This window comes from Gymnodraco acuticeps, unplaced genomic scaffold (assembly GCF_902827175.1).
Source record: "Gymnodraco acuticeps unplaced genomic scaffold, fGymAcu1.1, whole genome shotgun sequence".
NCBI classification, from domain to species: Eukaryota; Metazoa; Chordata; class Actinopteri; order Perciformes; family Bathydraconidae; genus Gymnodraco; species Gymnodraco acuticeps.
In genome coordinates, this window is record NW_022989749.1 from 320,868 (window position 1) to 346,776 (window position 25,909).

General features: G+C 40.5%; 1 protein-coding gene across 1 annotated transcript in view; it reads right to left on the bottom strand.

The window, feature by feature from the left end:
- Positions 1–24,520, bottom strand: part of LOC117535491 (contactin-3-like) — a 70,062-nt gene extending 45,542 nt beyond the window's left edge. Inside the window, 3 exon segments of the mRNA XM_034200007.1 lie at positions 13,785–13,920; positions 18,744–18,879; positions 24,197–24,520. Coding sequence (XP_034055898.1) covers positions 13,785–13,920; positions 18,744–18,798 — 191 coding nt within the window. The 5' untranslated portion in view covers positions 18,799–18,879; positions 24,197–24,520.
- Positions 24,521–25,909: the final 1,389 nt, after the last annotated feature.

A 25,909-nucleotide genomic window follows, 5' to 3' on the forward strand; every position in this document is an offset into this window, starting at 1 on the left:
CAACAATGCAAGACAGGCATGGTTTGCAAAGGGATTAGAGGCTATTAGGGCCATTTATTCCTCATGTGGCCTGATTTTGTCAACACAAAAATGTGCCGAAATGTGTAAAAGAAAGGCTAAGTTCAAAGATGGCTGTGGTCCAAGAAAAGGAGCTGGAAGTAAGAAGAGGAGAAGTGACCATCCCCTGACTTTAGGCATAGGCAAGATTGTCTCTCTGCGTTCTTTACTGGTATCTTTGTGTACTGTATAATTCCCTCTCTCCAACACAGACTGCATAAGTAAGTAACAGAAGGTGACTCAGGCGGAGCGGAGGTCGTACTGTTAGCACAGCCACAACTGAATCATATACTCCATCGAACACCACATCAGGTGGAGGGAGCTTACAGTAGATCCCGGAGAACAGAGTGCTGCGGTGCTGCAGGCGCGGGCTGATCTGAGCGTGCTCTGAATGAACTCCCGGTGACCTTGAGGTTCACATACATTTAGCAAGAGGTCTACTCATCAAATAGACCAGGGACTGTACTGCAGCACTGGCTCACCTGCTTTCCTTCAGGCAGACACCCACAGAGTGACCACACATACCCACACACACATATCTCTGAGCTGATAATGGAAATCCAACTGATAACCGGGGTACTCTGTACAATTACGTTCAGTAGGTTATTGCTGTTCCGTTTTTAATAAATTGATGTCCATTTGGCTTTCAAGCCAAATGTTACACGATAAATATTCCTAAAACCACCGGAGTGTGTGTGTGTGGGTTTGTGCGCCTGTGTTCCAGCTTTAAAATGGTTAGCAATTACTGACATGATGCCATAAATATAGTACATGTGCAGAGCCATATTATGTGAACAGCAGATATAACACCATTTACAACTACAATTTATAGCCAGGAAATATTATGCTTTTACTCATAGTAAAAGTCAAATTAATAAATAAAAGCATAGTCGTCAAAGGCCGACAGAGTAAATAATTCAAAGACCATATATCCAGACATATCTCCCTCCCCACTCGTCATACAAAAAGGCTCGGTCAGTGCCCCTTGGACTATGATACAAATGTACCAACGTTATAGAGAGCTTTGGGAAGGTGGGAAGGGATGATGAAATGAACAAAGAAACAACATATTTTTGCCCAGGAGACCTCTCTTCATGTCCTCTGTGAAACCAAACGTTAACCCTAATCCTAATTTAGTTATAAACAGTTATTCTATGTAACAAACACTAACCCTTTCATCCTGTTTTGGATTAAACTAGGGCTGCTCAATTAAATCATATTTTAATCGTGATTACGATTATGGCTTGCAACGATTACGAAAACAACGTAATCGAAATAAAACGATTATTTTTTATTATTTTTTTTTTTGGTTTTTCAGTTGAATTATACTTAAAGTTCAGGGTAATCAACTGTTAAAAACATACCGTTAAAAAAAAAATTCTCCAAATATTCTCTAAATAAAATTATTGACACAAATAATCGAGATTATGATTTTTGCCATAATCGAGCAGCCCTAGATTAAACCACAATTTAACACTAACCCTAACTAAACACTTAAAGGCATTAAGTTTGAGAAACCGGCTCGAGATACACTTTTTGTTATATTCCATGGAATGCTCTTAACATCCCGATAGCAATGAATATCTGAAGTACTTTGACAAAAAATCCATTAAAAAATGTCATCTGTGGAAGCCGTAATACTGTAAAAAGCCGGCCCGGCTAAACGGATTGGATTGCCGCCCTGTCTGCACGCACAAATGTATCTCGTGCCCTCATTGGGCGTGCATTGCAGCAGTACTTCAATGACTCGCCAGCAACAGGCGGCCACTTTCACCATGGCAGAGTTAGGTTCAACATCGTCTACTGGTGGCAAAAGAAATAATGTGACGGAGCAAATTAAGAACAAAACAAAGTGGAAACTAGGATAATTCAAACCAGAGTCAATATCGGAGTTGCTTTTCAACGATGGCGACTACTGATGGAACACACCTATGGGGGTTATTCCCTATCTTTATTCAAGAGCGTGGTATTTAAATTTGAGAGCATACTTTATGCATTTATTTCCCTCAAACCCTGTCCTCGCACTCAAATAGTGCCTGCTTGCACTTAGATTTGCTCTGCTTCTGCTCAAACTGTACGCTTGCACTCAGATATATTGCTGTTTACAGATTTTTTCTGCTCTCAGATTTATTCTGTGCCCGCTTGAAACTTTTGTGCAACAATCCTGTCAAAATCCCTCAACCAATAGGAGGCCAGGTGTCCTTGCGGGTGCGTTCGCTTTACTTATTACAGCGTCCCGTAAGGGCGGTTACTCTTTGGTTTGTCTTTGGTGCGATGACAGGGTTTGAGTGAAGGAAATCAATAAAGTATGCTCTCAAATTTAAATACCACGCTCTTGAATAAAGATAGGGAATAACCCCCATACACACCGAGTTGAAATCTGACGCCGTGGTCGCTCTTTTTCTCTTGGACAGGTAATTATCTGTTTTGTATGGTTTACAATTCCCCTGAACTATATAGCCAACCTAAGTCATGTGCGCGTTCATGTGTGTTGGAGGAGGTGCTCTGTAAGGAAGTCTGAAGGAAGGGGCGGATTCTTTTCAGCTGTGTACTTTCACATTTGAGTGCACTCGAGCCGGTTTCTGAAACGTACCTACCCCACCTTTAATGTAATCCAAAAGCTCTCTTCTTAAGCCTTGTAAAGATGTGTTTTGCCTAACCTAACCAAGTCATGTTGCATAAGTAAACTTAAAACTTACATTTTTTTAAAGATTGTATGCATTAAACAAGCTGGAAACTACATTTCCATGTTTATTCTGAAAGACCCGATGCATGTAATGAGCAGAAATTAACTAGAGGTATCTAGAACATCATAGTTTGAAGCATAGGGCCTCTGAGCAAGCTTGTGTATTTGACAAATTGTCTTTATTTTTAGCCCCCATGGCTGCCTTCATCCAGTTTATCCCTTTGGTTTTGAAATGATCTCATAAGCCCAAGAATCATAGAATTTTCTCACCCACTAAAAAGACAAGTAAACCTCCAAAACATAAAATCGATTTGACTTGAAACAATTTCTACATTCAGCCCTGATATCTGGCTCTTTCATAACAAAAGAAATCTTCCAATAACGCCGTCCCATTTTCTATTTATGTCCCCGTTACCCTGAACCAAACCCGTAAACAAAAGGTAGAGTCATACATCTGCCTGAAGTCACATTACATGATAGCAGACACCAGCCAGAGTACTTTTTTATTCCCCGCTTTCCAATCACTGCTGTGCCCTTGATCCTGTGTTACAGCAGATTCATAGTAAACACAGTGACAGGTGTATTCATAAAGCACGGCTCTGAGCCCTGGAGTGTGCTCTGGCGCTACACCGGACTATTTGTCAACTGAAGAACTGTCAGGGTTCCTGTTCATATATTCATGGTGTCAGCGAGTGGGCGAGGTGCAGGAGAGCATCCAAGTGTTGGAAACAAATCCAGACCATATGAAGCTAAGCAGTAAAAAGGGTTATGAGCATAACCACAATTGACAACCTTATATTCTAATTTTCTCTCTCTCTCTACTTTAACATTTAAACCAATTGGATGGGATATTCAAACCTGTCAGACAGCCTATTTAATGACTCATCCACCTCTATATCAATGTTAAATAGTTTTCAGTATTACAGGAGCAATTATATGATGATTTGTTACGTTTAAGATGTTAGGTGTTTATAGTCTGTATGGCTCTTTCAGTTAGTGGTACCCGGCATCTTCCAAAATGCCAGTCTGCATCACATCCCGATCTGCCGGTGCTTTTTCTATGATGGATTTTTCCATGTGTGATTTTTGAGCACCAGTCTGTAAAGCCTTTCAAGTTCTTGACAGTCTCTGACACAGTTGCTGGTAACGATTTAGAGCTAGGTGATTTTACATATTGTTTTTCCTGTCAAATCCTGCTTGTATCTGTAAGAGCTTTTTCCAGATTCAGTTCAGTTCGTTTGCTTTGTTCCAATTCAACTAATTTGATAACATCGTCGTATTTGTCCCGCGTTCCCTTTGTGTTCACGCTATATTCATGAGCGGTCCAACAGTTGTAAACAAATGCCAATCGTGATCAAGCTATTCTGTCATTGTTGAGAAGTATCACGAAAGAACATTAACAGTCTTTTCTTTTTTCCATCTTCATTATGGAGAACCAGCAGAGTGTATTGTGGATAATATACAAATGTTGATTTAAATGAACAAAATATCCTCTTCCAGCAAACAATGGCAGTTCTCAAACAATCAAATAATACATGTATAAATTAGTTAGAGCACATTGCAATCTGAGACGGCAATTGCTTTTCTGACAGCACGTAACCCAACCCTAACCCTAACTCGATTATCTTTGTAAAGCTAGACAATGTTTCTTGTCATAAGCTATTTTTCACATCAGGCAAAGCACAAGTGTGTTGTTTCTGACTGCAAACTCATCTGTGCTCGAGCCATGATGTTAAAAACCACATCAATGAGTCACAATATTACACTGGGTGATTTTGATTATTACTTTGAACATGAGCACTGTAGTTTATTTTGACTCAACCCACATTCACCATCCTTCTACTCTTGATACTCACTTGAGCAACCAATTTGTATTAATCCACTACTGAAATAACTCCCTAAAAAAAGCACCAATTTACCCCTGTTTGTGATATGTTTGCTAAAAAAGACAGTTGTTAAAGGAAATCACTGAGCGTTAATTCTTATTTCCATGTTTAAATATGTATGTCTTCAGTACGAATCAATGGGCTTGGATGTGAGAACCATACAAAGGGAAGTCAGTTAGATTAACAGAACATTATTTTAACTACCTAATATGTCTGGGTATGTTCAAGAAGTTTGCAGACAATGAGAATATATGTGACCTGCTCTATCGAAATCAGTCGCATTGACCGGAAGACACATTTTGAGTTGTATACACTGTTGGAAAGAGGAGATTCCTAGCTTTCTAACGATATCAGGATTATTGTTGTACTCCAACAAAATACGTCACATTATATAATGACTGTCACCGAGTCATCATTTTGAGAAAAATGTCTTCAAAGTTTCCTCTTCTCTGGAATCCATCGATCTGATAAAAAAATATTTCCGTTTGGATTACTGGTCTGGGGGAAGCTCGCGAGTGAGCGTGTGTATACGTGTGTGTGTTTGTGTATTTTTGCGTCTGTGTGTATTGTGTTTGTTTCCCGGGGAAAACCCTCACGAGAAACACCGGCTGTTGTTATGCCTGCTGTGACGTGAAGTTACTCCGTTCTCCGCTTGTAATTATGCCGTTACAAGCTTCAAAGCTGTATTTATCATCTGAATTTGCCGAAACAAGTTTAATATTCTGAAAGCCAAGACTTTGTTTATTTGAAACCAGATGAAAACAAACTGTAACGGACCCTGCCGTGTTATCTATGATTACTATACACCTTACATTCATAATGTCAGCCGGAGGGAGGGGGGAGGCGCTGAGGAACAGCAGAGTGGAGAGCTGTCTTCTTCCCTTTACAAGCTTCAAACATGTATTTATCGTGTGATTTTGGAAATAAAAGTTTCATATTCTGAAAGCCAAGACTTTGTTTATTTAAAATCAAACAAAACACCCAAACCCCGAAAAATTACTTTTTTTACGCAAATCCACGTTTATTTTGAAATGAGCCGTTGCGACTTCCGACTGATTTCGATAGCGCGTTATAGATTAACATTTAAAGTGGAATAAAAGGTCAGCGATGGGTTCGGGTAACAAAACTCCCAGAAACCTGCAGGTCCACTTACTACTTTTAAATCCAGGCTGAATACTTTTATTTTTGCCGCTAATTTTAATTGAACTATTCATATCTTATACTGCACTGTAACTGTTATTCATGTACCTGTATTATTCATGTTTTATTATCTTTGCTTTTTAAAGGGGACCTATCATGCAAAATGCACTTTGTGATGTCTTTTATACATGTGTCCCCGGTGCGTCGGGGAACTCACGCAGCGTCAGAAAATAAAACCCTTTATTTTTTCCTCGGTACCCACATTTTAAAAAACGGATACAGATTTGCTGCTGATATGACGTAATTTCGGATGGAGGACCCACAGAGAGTTGCTATGAGAAACAATGCCTGCCGGTTTTGGACGTAATATGGTCTTTGTTTACATTAGCAAGCCTTGCTAACTAACACTCAGAGCTAACCTGTACTGTAGAGTGTGCAACTCGATTTTGACAGGAAAGCTACTGGAGACTTCTAGAATTGTGTGAGTATCATTCTGTTTTTAGACTTCTCTGTTTCAGTGTGTGTACTCTGTATCAATGCTCTGTAGTTGATCTGACTGAAATTGTGATTTTAAATCTCAAAACCGCTACAGTATCTGTCAGGCAGAAACTTGGGACAAGTAATTTGACTGAAACCTTAAAAGTGAACTAACTGACTGCTAGGGTTAACTTTGATTTAAACATTTGTAGAATACTAGAGCTTTATTGAGTAGGTGTAACTGTATTAAGGGTTAAACTCATAACTTTATAACTTAGGGTTTAATGTAATTGACTTAAAAGACAATAACAAATCAGGAGGAAGCCAGTCTAGATTTCTTTTTGAGGGCCACCAGCTGCAGAGAGTTAACTAATTAAAGGGACGTTGCCCCACAGCTGTGAGAACTCAGCAATCAGGTGTCCATTTTAGGTAGCACTTTCCTGGAGCTTCAGCTCCAGCGTCAGACAGGCTAAGACATTAGAGTCCTGCAGGAGGCAAAGAGGAGGCAAATCCTACTCTGATTGAGCTAAGTATCACTGGTGTTTTATTTTTCTTTGGTTGTTTAGCCCCTCATGCTATAATCATGTGTATTTTCTCCATTCCTGTTCATGTGTCTTCTCGCAATTATCACTGGCCCCGTGTATCTCGTAATCGATATAACCGGCCTGCTCTCGTCTATCCCACATGTATGCTCCACTGAGATCCAACATCTAGTTTCAGGTGGCCTGTGGAATTGCCAGTCAGCTGTTCCTAAGGCTGACTTCATCTCTGGCTACGCCTCCCTGCAGACCCTGGATTTCCTTGCTCTCACTGAGACCTGGATTACTCCATCCAACACATCCAGCCCAGCAGCTCTCTCCACAGCATATTCCTTCTCCCATACACCTAGACCCACTGGCAGAGGAGGTGGCACTGGTCTCCTGCTCTCTCCCAAATGGAGCTTTTCCCTCTTCAAGCTACCTAACTTCACTCCTTCCACCTTTGAATTCCATGCCGTCACAGTAATCCTATCCTATACAATTAACCATTGTTGTTCTCTACCGTCCACCAGGCGCCATGGGGGACTTCTTGGAGGAATTAGATAATCTCCTCTCACACATCCCCTCCCGCTGTACTTCTCGGAGACTTCAACCTCCAGACAGGGAAGATATCTGAACTAACATCTCTTTTAACCGCCTTTGCTTTCTCACTGTCTCCATCCCCACCAACTCATAAAGCTGGCAATGTCCTTGATCTCATATTCTCAAGGAACTGCTCTACTTCTAACCTCACTGTAAACCCGCTCCACACATCCGATCACTTCTTCATTTCATTCTCTCTACCCCTTTCCAAACATAACAAACTAATCTCTTCCCATCCTGCACCTGTCCGCCGTAACCTTCGTTCCCTCTCCCCCTCTACCTTTGCCTCATCGGTGCTCTCAGCCCTCCCTTCCTCTGACTCGTTCCAACTCCTACCTCCAAACTCTGCTGCAGAAACTCTACTCTCTCATCCTCTCTGGACTTTCTCTGTCCTCTCACATCTCGGCAGGATCGTCAGTCCCCTCCTGCTCCCTGGCTAAATGATGCACTGCGTGCTAATAGAACCGTCCTTCGGGCAGCAGAGCGGAAATGGTGGAAATCCAAACACCGTGACGACCTCCTAACCTATCAGGCTCTCCTCTCCTCTTTCTCTGCTTCGATCTCTCAGGCAAAAAGCCCTTTCTTTCAAGATAAGATCCAATCTTCCTATTCCAATCCCAAAAAACTATTTTCCATCTTCTCCTCACTCCTGGACCCCCCCAAAGCCCCTTCCCCCTCCTCCCTTCTGTCAAGCGACTTTGTTAAACACTTTGAAAAAAAGGTTGATGATATTCGCTCTTCTTTTTCTGACTCACCTTTACTCACCGCTGGGTCACCAGACCCTCCTTTCACCCACACACTGACCTCCTTTTCCCCTCTCTCTCCAAGTGAGGTTCTTACCCTCATTACCTCTACCTCTGTCCTCTGGACCCTATCCCTTCAAACCTCCTTCAGACTATCGCTCCTGATATTCTACCGTTTCTCACCCATTTCATCAACACTTCTCTAACTTCTGGTCACTTTCCAAACAGTCTCAAGGAGGCAAGAGTAAACCCTCTCCTAAAGAAACCCACTCTCAACCCGTCAGATGTTATAAACTACAGGCCTGTCTCTCTCCTCCCGTTCCTGTCTAAAACACTTGAACGCGCTGTCTTTAGACAACTCTCCTGCTATCTCCATCAGAACAACCTTCTGGATCCGCACCAGTCTGGTTTCAAGGCAGGTCACTCCACAGAAACTGCCCTCCTTGCTGTCACTGAGGAACTGCACACTGCTAAAGCAGCCTCCCTCTCCTCAGTCATCATCCTTTTGGACCCGTCTGCTGCATTCGACACGGTGAATCATCAGATCCTCCTTCACACTCTCCAAGCACTTGGAGTTTCAGGCTCTGCACTTTCCCTCCTCACCTCATACCTCAAAGACCGCACCTACAGGGTTACTTGGAGAGGGTCCGAGTCCGACCCTTGTCAATTAACTATAGGGGTCCCTCAGGGCTCTGTTCTTGGTCCCCTCCTCTTCTCCTTGTACACAAACTTGCTCGGATCAGTCATTAGCCCGCATGATTTTTCATACCACTGCTACGCTGACGACACCCAATTAATTCTGTCCTTTCCCCGCTCAGAGACCCAGGTCGTCGCACGCATCTCTGCTTGTCTAGCTGACATCTCTCAGTGGATGTCTGATCATCACCTCAAGCTCAACCTTGACAAGACTGAACTGCTTTTCCTTCCGGGAAAAGATTGTCCCACTCTTGACCTAACAATCAACATCGGCACCTCTGTTGTTTCCCCGACTCAGACTGCAAGGAATCTGGGTGTGACCCTAGATAACAACCTGTCCTTCACTGCAAACATAACTGCTACAACCCGCTGCTGCAGATACACGCTTTACAACATCAGGAGGATGCGTCCCCAGCTGACCCAGAAAGCGACGCAGGTTCTGGTCCAGGCTCTCGTCATCTCACGCCTAGACTACTGTAACTCCCTCCTGGCTGGTCTACCTGCATGTGCCATCCGACCTCTGCAGCTCATCCAGAATGCAGCGGCTCGTCTGGTCTTCAACCTTCCTAAATTCTCCCACACCACTCCGCTCCTCCGCTCCCTTCACTGGCTTCCGGTAACTGCTAGAATCCACTTCAAGACAATGGTACTTGCGTACCATGCTGCGAATGGATCTGGCCCTTCCTACATCCAGGACATGGTTAAACTGTACACCCAGCACGTGCACTCCGCTCTGCATCAACCAAACGGCTCGCTGCACCCTCGCTGCGAAGGGGACCCAAGTTCCCATCAGCAAAAACACGTGGGTTTGCTATCCTGGCTCCAAGATGGTGGAATGAGCTCCCCATTGACATCAGGACAGCAGATAGCTTGCACACCTTCCGGCGCAGACTGAATACTCATCTCTTTCGACTCCACTTCGAGCGATAGAACTATTAACAAAGCACTTATATACTAATAAAGGGCTGGCTTATCTAAAGCCAGTTGAGTAGCACTTGAAATGTTTTTGCTCTATGAAACCTGATGTACTTATATGATTCTGTTTTCTTCAAGTTTGTATTTTGTTGGTCGAACGCACTTATTGTAAGTCGCTTTGGATAAAAGCGTCAGCTAAATGTAATGTAATGTAATGTAGAGCACATGTGTTTAAAAAACAGGAAATAAAAAAAGAACTCACCTTGTGGTAAACCTGCAAGAGAAAAAGCATTTGAGCTCCATACTGTTTCAGAAATAATCGTTGGTGTGGTTTAGAACAGGATGGCGGAATTATCACAGCAGAATGTAACTTTATCTCTGGTAGAATTCTGATCAGGCATTAGCTTTTTTTTCAAGCTAAGGACTCAAAATCTGCGTTTCTCTAACAGGGCTGGAATAGAGGGATGTCTAAAATGCATGATCTGTTTGTATTTTGAGTAAAACACATCATAGACATGTTTTTTTATATATCTGAGACCCATAACCTTAAAATAGCATGATAGGTGCACACAATGTTTCTAATGTGTTGTATGCTCTTAATGTCTTTCATTTTTGTAAAGCACTTTGAATTGCCTTTGTGTTGAAAACTGTTATAATAAACTGGCCTTGCCTATATTTAGCCAATTCATCCAGATAAAATCTAATGAATGATTTTAATATCCATTATCACTGTAGGAAATACAGTGTTTCTGTAACACCCTTCTGCTAGAGAACTGATGTCCTCAACGCTTCTTTGGCACCAAAGGGTTAACGGCATCTTCTCTGGAAAATTCAATAGTGTGTGACCTAATTTTTTCTATGGATATTAAAACGAAATGGATGATTTTTTTTCCTAATAGCTGCAGTAACTGAGGAAATTAAGTGTGGAGCTCTGAATGTAATACCCTCTCGTTTGGCATATCTAATTAAACAAATACTGTTCATTTGCAGGGTCTAGGCCCATAGTTTGCAGAGTGTGGTGAAAGTCACAGCATGACAAATTCCTACAGGCCGTTTTTTTCAGCACAGGACATTTTGAGGTTTTAATTTCAGCGTTGGTGAAATAAATTGTCACGGATATTTATTCTCTCTATTTTATCATCTGGATGAAAATGTCCTCTCCTCGCTCGGAGTGAAACAAGTCAAGGACGATCAGCGTCAGAAAAACTGATGCAACCCAAATAAAGCAGAAAAGATATGACTCTTTACCTCAAAGTGAGATTAAGGGTAGAAATGTAGTGTCTTTTAAAAGCATTATCAGAAATGTCTATCATTCGTGCCGAGAGTTTGCTCACTCAATGCTTCCTTTTAAACCTGGCTTCAGATTTGTCTATTCATAACTGATAGCATACAGTGAGTTGACCTAGATGAAAGACGAGTGCTCCAGAATGTTGGAAAGTTAGTGGGATCCCATTACTACAGCTCTTAGGACACATTCAAAATGGAAATAGGAGCCACACTAGATGTGCATGAGAGGAGCGGGATGAAGTGAAGCAACAGCTTTATATAAAAACAGAGCAATACTGACTGCTTCACATTATTTACGATTTAAAATCAAAGAACTTAGTTGTAGCAGATTGTTTTTTTGTCCACGTTTGACAATTTGCCTTGTAAAGTAACATGTCTAATATGTGACCGGTTCCATCGAAATCAGTCGCATTGACCCGAAGACACTTTTTGAGTTGTATACACTGCTGGAAATAGGAGATTCCTAGCTTTCTGATGATATCAGGATTGTTGTTGTACTTCAAATATTAAGCAAAATATGTCGCATTATATAATGACTGTCACCGAGTCATCATTTTGAGAAAAAGGCCTTCAAAGTTTTCTCTTTTCTGGATCGATCTGATTGATTATTAGCGGTTAGCAAATGAACAAAATACTACGGAGGGAAGATATTTTGGTTTGGATTACTGGTCTGGGGGAAGCTCGCGAGTGTGTGTGTGTGTGTATATATATATATATATATATATGTGTGTTTGTGTATTTTTGCATTTGTGTGTATTGTGTTTGTTTCCTGGGGAAAACACTCACGAGAAACACCGGCTGTTGTTATGCCTGCTGTGACGTTAAATTACTCCGTTCTCCGCTTGTAATTATGCCGTTACAAGCTTCAAAGTTGTATTTATCATCTGAATTTGCCGAAACAATTTAATTTAATATTCTGAAAGCCAAGACTTTGTTTATTTGAAACCAGATGAAAACAAACTGTAACGGACCCTGCCGTGTTATCTATGATTACTATACTCTTACATTCATAATGTCAGCCGGAGGGAGGGGGGCGGCGCTGAGGAACAGAAGAGTGGAGAGCTGTCATCTTCCCTTTACAAGCTTCAAACATGTATTTATCGTGTGATTTTGGAAATAAAAGTTTCATATTCTGAAAGCCAAGACTTTGTTTATTTAAAATCAAACAAAACACCCAAACCCCGAAAAATTACTTTTTTTACGCAAATCCACGTTTATTTTTTAAATGAGCCGTTGCGACTTCCGACTGATTTCGATAGAGCGGGTCACATATATTGGCCAATCAATGCTTACACATACCTACCCTTTTTTGTACACGATTATGTTACCATACATTAAACTGCATTGTACATTTAGGGAGAAAGATATTTTGCTCATTGACTATGTTCACGGGTATACAAAAATAAAGATTAAAAAAGGCTAAATTAAATTACTTAGTTGGGTAATTTTTGTATGTTACTTTTGACTTTGGGTTTACCAATGAACACAGACTTTGAATATTTGTGAAACATAGTGAAGAAACGTAATAAAGGACAACATATATTTCCTTTAAAACGTTAATGACAATGTCATTTTTAGAAAAGCTTTTGTTTTTCAGTATTTTAACTTTGTTTGGGACTCCTACTCCTGACACATCCATCTGGTACTTGTGCTTCTAAATTCAAAGCAAATTAATTGAAGTCAAGACAAAATAATCAAATGTTACAAATCACATATTTTGTCTCAAGGAACTTACAAGCCGTTTAACTCTCAACATCTTTAGTCAGGAAAATTCCTTTAAACAAATAAATATATAATGGGAAACAAATAGAAAGATCAACAGAGGAGGGATGGACAAAGGATCAATATGTTATCTCGCTAGTCTCTAAAGCCTGTCGTTTGATGCTAGGTAAATAATGCAGCATTAGGTCCTTTATCTGTGCTAAAAGCAGCCTTCTGCTGCCCAGAGAGCCTGAAAGAGAATATTCTTTGGTTGCGAGTAAAATAATGCAAGTGATGGTTTCGGCTGACTATACTGAGATAGCTCCGGTTGCACAACAAGTATAATGATACCCCCTGATGCTGCGCCTGGACCGTGTTTTCAGAGCAGACGCAGTATAGGAAATGTAAGCATTTAACAGAATGTCACTCACAAGGTTATTGCCTCTCTCCCCTGCTGGCGGGGCATCTACATGGTGCTGACCAAGCTCCGAAACACAATCCAACACCACACAAAAAATAAAAAACACAGCCAGCTGCCATTTTCAGGCAGTCTCTCTGCCCCGTCGGGGGAATAGCCGGGGAGATATCAAAGGATCTGCGGTGCAAATGAGTAGCTTGAATCTCCTTTTCTCTCCTAATGATTTTCTTAAGCCGCTCACCATATTACAAATCATCTTAAGCCGTTCTGTGGCTTGAATCTTATCATTAATAAAGTTAACCTCTCTCACATCTGAGGTGTTGGCATATTCATCAAACCCAGTGGCGCCTCCATGACTTCAACTGAGATAGATAAGCTTTTTCTTTCAATTAGGAATGGATGCTCAATTAAGCTCTTTGATGCCTGACTTTTCATTAGATGGTGCATAATCTCTCGAGCATTTATGTCCAGTTGTTCTTAAACAAATCAATCGCTATCAACGTTATCGGTACACCCTTTGATTTCCGTGGAAGCAAAGCAATGAAGATTCACAAGCAATTAAGCAGCGATGGATTTCCACCCTGTGAAACCAATGTGGAGCCAAAGCAGGTATGAGTCGAGGCTTGTGGGAAATGTAACTTTGATGTGGTAATTTACCTGTACTGCGGAGGAGGGCTCCCCTCTGCCTCGCATGTGATGGTAGCCTGCTGGTCCGGGGAGTCGATCGGCAAAATGAGGTCAGTAGGCTCCGTCCTCCATCTTGGCCCTTGTAATATGACATCCTCTGTACAGGCTGGGGAGAGGGGAGAATGTCTATGGTAGTTCAAGCCAGATAAATTGTCTTTTTGACCTTATGGGAGATACTGGAAGAAACACGGACACTGTGAGGACACATTGTTAATCTTGCAGAAATACAGCAATTCAAAGTATATTACTTTGTCATTATACTAAATATGTCTTTCAAAAGACAAGCAAATGAATGCATTAGGACAATCCAAACCCTTTACTTATCCTGCATTGAAATGAGCTAATCCCACTTACCCTTGTTAGTTATGTTTATCTTAATGTGTGCATATGTGTAAATGTGTCTGTTGATTGTGTATATATAGGATATACATATTTTATACATATTTGTATTTACGTATTCGAGATTGTGGGAAACGGTATTTCGATCTCTCTGTCTGTACACACAAACTGAAATATTGACAATAAAGTTGACTTTGACTTATTAACGGCTCATGTGACATATATATATATATATATATATATATATATATATATATATTTATTTGTGTTGGTTTTGTTGAACGTGATAGTGGAATAGTGAAGTAAAAAACAATGACAATGGTGATAAATCATCATATTGTTCCTACTGTCCGATATAAATAATCTCCCTGCTTCAAAACTCACATGTAAAAATACAAGTAAGTAAAAAATACTGCAAACATGTCTTGCTGCTGTTAAATACCAACCACCTATGTGCAATATGTGCTAGATGTGCAATATTTATAGATGCCGTTAGTAACTGTGTAAATCCTAAGAACTGTTACAGGATGTGTATTTTAATTTTTTTAAATTATGTAACTTTCTATTTTTTATTATATCATAACTTAGTACTTTTTTTTAATGCACGTCATATATTTAACATATGTAACATCAAGCTGTCTGTGGCTCTTTTTCCTGCTGTAACTACGCAAATGTCCCCTCCGTGGGACTAATAAAGGTATTCTGATATAATGTTTTACTATGTTTGAATAATCAGTTGGATAAGGGGGTTGAAAAGGTTTAAGGCAGTTAAACAAAGCTCACAACAATTATTTAATTATTGCCGAATGAAAGTGAAATAATGGCCAACAAATCTGATAGTCGACAATTGTTTTCGTTAATGCAAAGATTGTTTGAAAATGTACTTTTAGGAGCCTCAAATATGGAGATTATCCTACTTTGAATACTGAATATCTGCGGACTGACAAACTAATACATTTAAAGACATCACCTTAGACTTTAAGGAACTGGGATGGACATTTGTTCCCTTATTAAATGAGAAAAAAGTCTGCAGAATGATTGATAATGAAAAGAAAATGGTTAGTTGCAGCCCTAAATTACTTGCCATAATGATAGATAATAATAGTTGAGGACTTAAGCTGGGCTCTCAAATCTACCAAAAATTGCAGAAAGCCCTTTTTCACAAACTTCCTCAGTAATTAACTACTCTCTGCTAGTGACAGGGATGATGAATAAAGCGGAACAATCTATTTTCAGAACATCTATGTCATACTTCCAATGCACCGGTTAATTGAGGCCATAAGGATGCACTCATCTGCCAGCAGCTTAAAAGGAAAGGATGTGGAACACAATCTGGTGCTAAATGAAAGCAGAGCCAACAGACGGCCGGAGTAGGTCTAATTAATATCCTACTGCTAACAGATTGCAGCATGTGGCTAGCAGTTCTACACGTGGGTTATAACCGGTGGTAATATGTCCAGGAATCAAAACATATTTCACTATGAACACAAGATGGAAACAAATCCTGTGACGATCTTGGTTTGGTTGATCAGAAAATGGAGCGGAAAACCAAACAGGAAAACAAATATTACATTTTGGGTCATTCTGAAACACTCACATTAAAAAACATATGGTATAATAAAGAACTAGAATGACATAAAATCAATTCAGCCACACACGTTTGGTTTAACAAGCTTCGAATAAAGCTTTGTCGGTCTGTCATCATAAATAAAAAACTCCTTCCTATTTCATCAGGTCTTCTTTTTGTTAGTTTCCCTTTGACCACAGTGTTCTTTAAATTGTTAAACAACACCAATTATGGATCAATGATTATTTCTTTAAATTATATCATACAATGAATTTAAAAAAAAAAGTTACTTTAAAAAATATATATATAAAATGTTGGAACATGGTGTGAAAACCAAACAAGAGAAAAAGAAACATTTAATTTGGGGTGGACAACTCACATTTAAACATTTGTAAATGATCAAAGAAGCTTCGAGTAAAGCTTTGTCTATCTGTCATCAAAAATAAATATATCCTTCTCCTTTCATCAGATCTTCTTTTAGTTAGTTTCCCTTTGATCGCAGTGTTTTTTTAATAATTAGACGAAAACAATTATGGATCAATCATAATTTCTTTAAATTAAATCATGCCATGAATTCAGAAAATTGTATGTAGAATGTTGGTCTTTACTGGGCGAGAATTACCCATTTGATCCAAAATGGTGGAACGAGCTCCCCATTGAAATCAGTACAGCAGAAAGACTACACATCTTTCCTCGCACACTGAAAACCAACTGTTTCTGTTTCTCAGCCAATCAAAAAAATATTATGATAGAAAATCTCTCTTCTGTACAAAGCACTTAGAAAGGTTTGGCGTAAATTGAAGCTAATGCGCCTCAATGGCTGCTTATTGATAGCTAAAGTGCCTGCAGGATGCTTGTTTTTGTATTTGCTTCCTCATGGTTGAACCCACCTATTGTAAGTTGATTTGGAGTCTCAGCTAAATTAAATGTAATGTAATGTAAACAATGCTCTAGAGCAGGGATCACCAACTACATTTGTCCAAGTGCCAACATTTATCCAATAGACACTTTCACAGGCCAGCGATTTTTATATAGCCCAGAATTTTGAAGTTGTTGACCGGGGGGGGGGGGGGGGGGGGGGGGGGCTCTCTGTTGGACTCCGGTACTGCACATTACTCACGAGACGTTGTATAAAACAAAAATTAGTAGGGGGCGAACGCACTAACGCCACTGTCACCCCCGTCGTGCGAATGTCTGGCGTGGCCCACGGGCCGCCAGTTGATGGTCACTGCTCTAGAGTTATCGGAAATATTTGTCAAACACATCTGACATAATCGGACTCAGCTAACACTGGAATTCTAGTAAAAGTACACTAATTGTAATATTAGTGTAGCCTAGTCTTTACCTGTAATTGTGCTTCAATAAGAGGTTGAAACCAAATGAATAGATATGCACAAATCAAAGCAGGAGAGTATTCAAATGTCTGTTGTGTGAATCTGGAGCAGACGCCATGCAGCCTAACATGTAAGGTGTAATTGTATTTCGTTGTCTCCCAGAATATAGAGCATGTCACTTCAGACATCACAATGATTGTTATTATCAGCTGTAGTGATTTTCAAGGGTTTCCATCACAACACTGAGTAAGAACCGGCACTTATAGGCCCCTGTTCAAGACACTCGTCTGCCAGGAAGGTGAGCCCGCTTGGATCTGCCTCCCTTGAGTACTGGGCGTGAATTACCCATGAGCCAATTTGAATACCATTCATTGGGATTTACAATGTCATTGGAAACAAGGGTTGACATTCTGCTGGAGTGTCTCTCCCACTCGAATCCCAGGTGGCCACACAAGGGCAGAGTGAGACATGGCGGCAGGGGGATTGTGCTAAAATGCAGGGGACTGGATTCATTGCATGGATCCTGATAATGATCTGGACTATAGGCCATAAACAGGAATGGGATCGGACTCTCGGTCATGCCTGACAGCGTGCCGTAAAAAGTGAAGCAGGACGAGAGCGGTGAAGGACATCATGCTCGAACGCTGCTTATTTAATGACTGCGACTTAATCAGTGCAACCTTTTTGGTCGAGAAAGATTATTTAGTTACCGTTCTGATTCTGTGTCCTACTCACTAATGAATGAAACTCTTCAATTCATAAACATTGCTACAGGAGACAGAAATGTTCTTTAAATTGAACCCTATTTTACTTATAGGTCGATGCAATTCAACAAAGTGCTAAAACAGACAATGACACTGATGTTCTGCTCGGGGAATGTATAGCTAATGCTATCTTTCAACTCTTATCCCTCGATAGGCTTTAGCTTGAAAAGTGTCATTTAAATATACAGTTTGCAGTGTCGTTAATACACTGTGGTAATTTAGACTTAATTAGCAGAAATGGGTACCGCTGTCTGCTTTTAGCCGGCACTTAACCTTTGTTGTAAAGTATTTTATATCTGAAACAAATGAGATTTTAGTCGGTAATGGGTTGTAACATTGACAACACTGTTTTTCTACATCTATCGACAGTGTGGTGTATCTAAGGTTGCAATTCACTGTTATGCTCTTGTCTTTGATATATGTGGAAATAGGCTCTGGGGCTTGACTTTAAATATATCTCAAAGCTAAATTAAGAAAACAAAAAAAAAGTAAGTAGCTCTCAAAAAATAAGCAGAATGTGTCTTTTTAAGATGTGACGGTGCCAACGGACATGCTTTGATCCTTTATTTCACTATCATTCATTGTAGATGGTGATGCTTGAGTCCATACTGTCATACAATATGAAAAATAAGGATGAAAGAGTGTATAAATAACCAGGTTGTTTGATATATTAAATATGATTAAGGTTGATCTTTTGGAGCAGTTTTATTTACATTTCTATCCCATTTAAGGATCTTCAATTATTCCTGAAACTTGATTTCTAAACTGAAGTCTTTAATCTTACTGACTTATTTTTGTTTGTGACATTTAAAAAAAAGCAAAATAATATGGTAATGAATATGGAACACGTTTATTAGGAGAGACGTTGTCCTGACACAAACAAGTGCAGTGAGAGTGAAATATAATAAGTGTTCAAATATCTTACCTGCAAGGCATCCGGTGATTGATAGCAGAACAATTTGTTTCCATGGAAACATCATCTTGAGTTGCCGAGGGCTAATAAGACTCTCATCCAATTGCTTGCGACTGGAATGTCCTCCCTTGAATACAATAATTTTAATCTGAAGGGAAAGTAATTATGGATGTGATTAGAATATGACATTTTGATCCAAATACGACATGCATTCATTAGGAAAAACACATTATTATAGCACTGCTAAGTTACATAATAGGTTCTTATTATTCGGGAGATATTCAAAGGGAAGAGAAAGTGAATCTTGAGAAGGGAACAGCAGACAGGAACCTGAAGATTATGTGTTTTTAAAGGTGGCAGAGAAGAATAAACAGCTGCTAAATGGGAATGTTTTCATCTCGCCTAACAAGCTCAATGTTCAGCTTTAAAAGGGAAGTGAGGAAGGGAGTGACCTCAAAAGATACTCTTCATATTTTACTATTAATAGGAGCCGGCAGACTGTGTTTCAGCAATCTACAAAATGCCACTTCATACTTTAACAAAAGCTTCAGTGGGCGACTTTATGTAAGCACACTGATTGTATTTATTTTAGTATGCACACATGATGTCCTAACGTCAACAGAACTATAAGAAGGCCACATACTAAAACAACACGGTGTATTTCCTTGTCTGCTATTACTGTTGGCTGAAATAATTATATTTACTGTTCTTTGTAAACCTTTAATTCAAACAAGGTTTAGATGGGAACACCCACCATTTTACACACCAAGATCAATTTACAATTCAGGCCATCAAAAACGTATCTGAGACAATAGACGGTTTATTTTTGGGAGATTCACATGTTTAATTTTGAAATTAAAGGGGCCCTATTATGCACATTTTCAGCTTCATATTTGTATGTAGTGTCTCTACTGTGACATGTCCACATGTTTTAATGTTCAAAAAGCTCTTTATTTTTCTCATACTGCCTGTGCTGCAGCACCTCTTTTCACCCTCTGAGCCTAGTCTGCTCTGATTGGTTAGCTGGCCAGCTCTGTTGTGATTGGTCAACCGCTTTGAGATGTCCCGCCCCTTAGCCAATCCTGTAACAGTGGTCGAAGCGCTAGCCAATAGAAGCGCGATATAATATTACAGGAAAGGGTAAACCCCAAAAATCATAATAGGGCCTCTTTAAGTATACATTGCAGTTACTTATTTTGGTAGTTTTGACAGTTTGAGCCTGTTATATGTTTAATTTAAGCATTTTTTATTCCACACAACAGATGGAAAAACCTTGGATAAAGGTGAGTATATTTGTCCATGATGTAAAAGCGCAATTGCATTGCATCAACGTTAGCTTTTTGCTCGGGTGAGGCTGCGAGGCCAGGCAAATATACAAAACCAAATACATTATTGCTTGACATGCTGTTGGTGTGGAGTAGAAAGTATGCTAATGGTTGCATTATGGGAAGTGTGTATCCAGTGGTTTTGAAGCTTGGCCGAAACAAGTGAGGACATCTCGGCCTCTGACGCACCGATTTTGAATCTAACCCTCCTGAGTTCCCTTTCATTGTGGAAACATTATATTTAATTGTTGGAGTACCACTGGTTGTATTAGTCTGTCACTAATCGCCAATGCTAATTCTATCCAAAAACATACATTGCAATCTTTATACTACAATTTCAATACATCTTGATATAAGTTCATGTTAGAAGATGTTATCCTTGCATATATCTGCCACCCCCATCAACTTTACTGCCACGTGGTCTTACACCCAAAGATTGATCATCCAATAATTGCCGCATCAGATATCCAATCTAACTGGTGATCAATGACCTAAATGGCCATTAAACTTTCCATATAAGGAGGTCAAAGGGATTGCCATAAGACTGTAACTGTGGTATCGGTGGCACAGGAGGGGCTTTGCTCAAGCCCTGACCTACATCACAGTAAGTAGAAACTGATACGCCTCTCAGGATTAAGAATTCATCCCGACCCCTTACAACACAAGTCTGTTATGCGGATTAACAGAGGGCTATCTTTAGAATTCTTGAAAATATTAAACCACTCACTTGTTTCACAAACTTGCGGCTGAAGGATTGTGGCTGTGGTCTGATGTGAAAAGAATGACTAGATAATCGCTGAGTACGAAGCAGCTTGGTGGTGCTGAGCAGACACAGTAGAATCTACATTTGCCTGATCACAACTTAATGGAGACTATTTGACCCTCATGGCGCCGGTAATTGTTCCTCATCTGGTGTAATTGCAGGCACAGAGAGATTTAGAGTGGATTTCCTGGTGTCTTTCAACATTTCTGGGGCGTTTTGCCACTCTAAAACCCCATCACATTGGATTACACGGATTGAAATTCTACCAGAGCAGAAAAAAGAAAAATGTGTGCTGCATTTTTCAGTTTGAGAGGAGTATATTAACTGCCATTCGTTTCTGCTAGGATCCGACTTCGTCATCCCAAATCACTCCAAGAAGCCTCAAGATCCTAAGAAGAAAATCTCTTGGAAATACCTTCCTTGCAAGTTGGCTGTTACACAGTTCATGGCACAGTGTCTCTGCTGATATGAAGGATGTTTGCCCCTGAGCACAGCTTCATTCTGCAGCCTGTAAAACATGCAGTGACATTTTCATTTGTGAGCGTTTTCCATCATAGCTGATTCGTGTCAGCATTAACGGTTCATTAAAAGGCCAAAAGGAATGCCATTTTTCTCCCAACCATTGTGTAAGAAGGGTCACCCTTGCCTTGACAATTATTTCAGTGGCTCTCGCAGGAGAGCTTAAGAGTCTCATGATGCTCCAAAATCCATTTCTGAGCTCAGAGAATTGTATCACTTCTGACCTTCAAAAAAGCTGCACTAGTGTCAAACCTTGAGGAACTGCATAAGCCGAAGCTTTAGCAAAAATCCCCCCACCCAAAAAAACTCTGTTCGCAGAGAAAACAACTCCCTCCGGGGTTTCGTGGGACGATGAAGGTGAGATGGCATTTTCTTTCTCCCTCGAAATGATGAGCAAAAGATTGCTCCGCCAAATGTAATGAGGCATCACACTTTCACCTCCGCAGAAGCTAAATCTAATGGAAGTCATTGGCTAAACGCATTCTGGAGTAAATGAGATGACTTCTTGGTTAGCGGGGCTGTTGTTTGGCACATAATTGATAGGAAAGGTGGTTAAAGGCATCCATTTCACCCCCTCCGGAGGGCACCGTAATTGCAAAAAGAATCCAATAAGAGATGGAGCAGAGGAGGGTTTGTATCACAGGGGTGTGCAGGCTCAAGGTTTTTGTATTCAGATCACAAAACAGAGTTGGGTCATCAAGATATATGAGATCCTGCACACACAAAAAACCTGTCAAAATTGCACAGCAGTGGCACAAAGGGTATGACTTCACTACCGTATGTGATGCATTCATTCCCACTAACTCATTGTCTTTATGACTTTCTGCTGCCATCTTCATTAAATCACTCAGCAAGAGAACCTGGGAGAGAGGATCCGCCACCCGGGGACCGACTCCATCTGAATACACAGCTGCTCTGTGCTTTCGCCAATGAATGAAGAATTCACAATCAGCTGTGCACTGATGCCACCTAATTCACTCAGAGTAACGGCAGACCTGGTTTTTGACACATGAGCCAGGGTGGATCAAAAAGGAAATTAGCGAAGTCATTAGGAAATAAAGGCAGGGTTTAATATCTGAATTTCACGGTTTAGGATGCAGCGAAATTGTGAGATGAAAAGTGTTGTTGGGTATTGGTTGCGTCATAGCTTTGCATTATCTTAGGTGATAATAAGATGTTTCCATGGCTCATTTCAATCAGAAAGGCTTCTCATGTAATTGCAACCCAACCAGCTGTTACATTAACATTGATGAAAGAACTGTGTGCATATTCTCTCCTGAGAGGTTTCCTACATGTTTCAGGCAAGCTAAAGAAAAGCAAGGAGCCACTTCACACATGTTTCTTCTGACGCATGTATGAATAAGGAAGCATGATTACAACTGTGACTAAGGTCACGTCTGAATGCCGGGGGACAGCGATGAATACATGGCGAATAAACCGCTTTATTCACTCCAGAGAGAAGCAGGGACATTAAGTGGACTGCATTTACATAACGCTTTTCCAGTCCCCTCAAAGCACTTTTTCATATACAAGTCAGCATAACTCACATATTGCTTATATACTTATAAAGTGAACCAACGACCTTTCCATCCAGCTGTACCTCCTGAGTTATGTGGCCGAAACATTACGCTCAAATATTAGGGTTTTCACACAATGCAAGAAAGCTGTCATTTAACTTTTAACGTCTTTTTTACTTCATTTTTACCACGTATGGATAAACATCTGGGCTAGACGCTCTGGAGACAGCTGTGTATTTTCATGTGGAAAAATAACCCCTGGAAAACAGCCGGACTCCCCCAGTGAATCCGTCCTATGTTAAACACGGCTGCATCCCTCAGCTACTGCCTAACGCAGGGGCAGGAGAGTAAGTGCACTTAAAGGAGAGGGGAGCAGCGATCCATTTCTCAACCCTATCATCAGCCAGGCACATCCCCTGGATCCTCATCCCAGACACAGCCATGACTGGAGGTCAAGCATGAGGAGCAGGAGACACTCACGCAGGCTCTTTACATTTCTTTTTTTATTATATTCAACCCATTTCACAACCTCTGTTGAAAAATAATCTGGCAGTGCGGTGTAATTGCCACTCAGGTTCAAATCAAAAGGGTTTTCCGTAGCAAATGGTGCCACAAACTCATCCCCGCACAACCTTATAGAATAATTCACTGCATTTCTTCAAAGACACGTTTCATCTCTCATTTGCTAAACAATATTTGTGAGGGATCTATAAATAAACATGAGCAGAGAGTGATTACCATCTCTGTGCTGAAGGATACTTTGAAGCATTTTTTTTTTTTTTTCTGTTGCTGGGTCTGTCCTTTTTGCAGTCTGGGTGGGGAGGGGGGAAAAGTATAGAGACCACTGGTGGCCAAATATGAGCTTTTCCAGGCGAAATTGCATGAATGGAGCTGAGCTATTTCATTAAATAACACTAGGCTGCAACATCACCCTTGGAGATTTACTTAAAAACTGGAAATATCTGAATACTATAAACGTTAAATCACAATTTGGGTAGGAATCTTAAAACATAGACTATTCCTCTGTGGGAATAATTGCCTTAAAACAAGTTACAGAGAGCTTTTCCTGAGCAGAGCGGCACCATATGGACTTTGTCCTAGATGAGGGAAATGAGCCCCAACAGTATAATCCCAGTAGGACCAAGCAAACCATTTGGGACTAGAGTAGAAATGCATTTATCAGCAGCATGCATGTGTGCCCACGATCAGCATGCACACACTGCCCAATGTAGATCATTAGATAAAACCACAGGGGTTATTTTATTATGCAAATTAAATTGGATTTGCAACACATTTTCAAATAAAGTTCATGCAGGGAATGACAAAAAAAAGCATACTTACTTGTTCTAGTTGTTCCTCTCCATTAAACTGCTTTGATTGTATTCCAGTGTCAGTTTTAGTGTGGCTCTAGTGAGCGGATGACATTTCTCTCAGTAACTCTGGTCCAGAGGAGAGGCTCCGGTATGCTCTTAATTCTGCTCCGTAAAGTGCGCCTCTCGGTCCTGGAGGATGGGACTGACTGCAGCCCCTTCCTCGGTAAATCCCACACAGAGTCAGGGAGTTGGGATTGATCCGCGCTGCACCCGGGATGCTCCGGTATTACACTCCACAAGATGTTGGCAAGAAGAAGCAGAGAGGACAGCCTCTGACCGGAGAGACTCTCACATTGTGCGCATCCCCGGGCTCTGCTCTCTTTGTACGCAGGAAGAAGCGCCTACTGGTGACGCGTGAACAAAAAAACACCCATCGCAGCACAGTAATGCGCCACCAGCCTATGGGCACCTGCCATTCCTCTGCTAGAGGAGAGACCACTTGATCTCCCGGATATATGTCGATATTAAAAGCAGAAACCAAGAGGGAATTTGATTTATAGGGATTTTATTCATGAGGTGTATAAAAAAATTGAAATATAAAGAGAAAATGCTTGGGAGGACATTATGAAAATGAACAACACCTGATTATTTTTCACAATAACCAAACGATCTCATCTTAGTTTTAAAGTGTTTTTGTGGTTAATTGATGCAGGGGATTTTGCAGTATTGCGTTCTGATTTGCAGCTTCTGCTGATGAATGAAAGAAGGGGAGATAATGAGTAAAAAGTGATGCATTCGAGAAAAAGAGAGGCTTTTAAAAATCAAATAAAAACATCAACGGTATTTTTATTAGATGTAGAATGGACCGGAAGTAGATGGGAGGGACTTCGCCCCTCTATAGAGTGGCGACGTCACGCCCATCTACTTCCGGTCCATGGGACCTTATTTCTGAAAAATAATGTATTGAAGTCAATGGAGAGAGAAAACGTATCTTTCGATCCCGTTTGAATTGTGCCATGAATTACACATATGATGTTTGTCAATCTTAAAAAATAATTTCCATGTCAAAAAAGTCATAGTTTGTCGTAAAACTGTTGAAATATAAGACTATGAAAAATAATCAACTAGAAAGACTACAAATCCCAGAGTCGCGTAAGTGATGTCACAATTGTTTTCCTCCACTAAGAGATAAGATCAGCGCTGGCTAAGATAAGATAACTTTAACAAGATGCCTGTGTGCTTAGTACCAGGTTGTTATCATACCAGCAATGGGTCTTGCTCGTTCTTTCGCTTCCCGTCTGATGAAAGGACCAGGAGTGGCTGGATCAAGTTAGCTAGTAGCTAGCACGTTAGTTAGCATTACAGCCTTGTCATTAGCCTTAATATGAAGTAACATTAAGTAACCCAAAATGTTAAACAGTAAGAATAGTAGTCATATTTCGTGAACCCTTTGAAGAGTACTGTCACCGGTGTGATCATTCTATAATACACCATTTAAGCCCGGGGGAGAAATGCTAACGCTAGCATCGGCGATCTTTTGTACTTCATGCTATCTGCACAAATGGTTGACATTAAACATTAAAAATACCAGGCAGTTCAGAGAGAATCAAAGGAAGGCAGGCAGGCAGCTTTGCATGACATTCTTCTGGACGTGTTTCCTTGTGGTGATAGTGAGGGTAGTCAATCGTTTTATTGACAAGACAGTAGTGACGGCCATCTTGGTGACGTGTGTTGTTCTGCG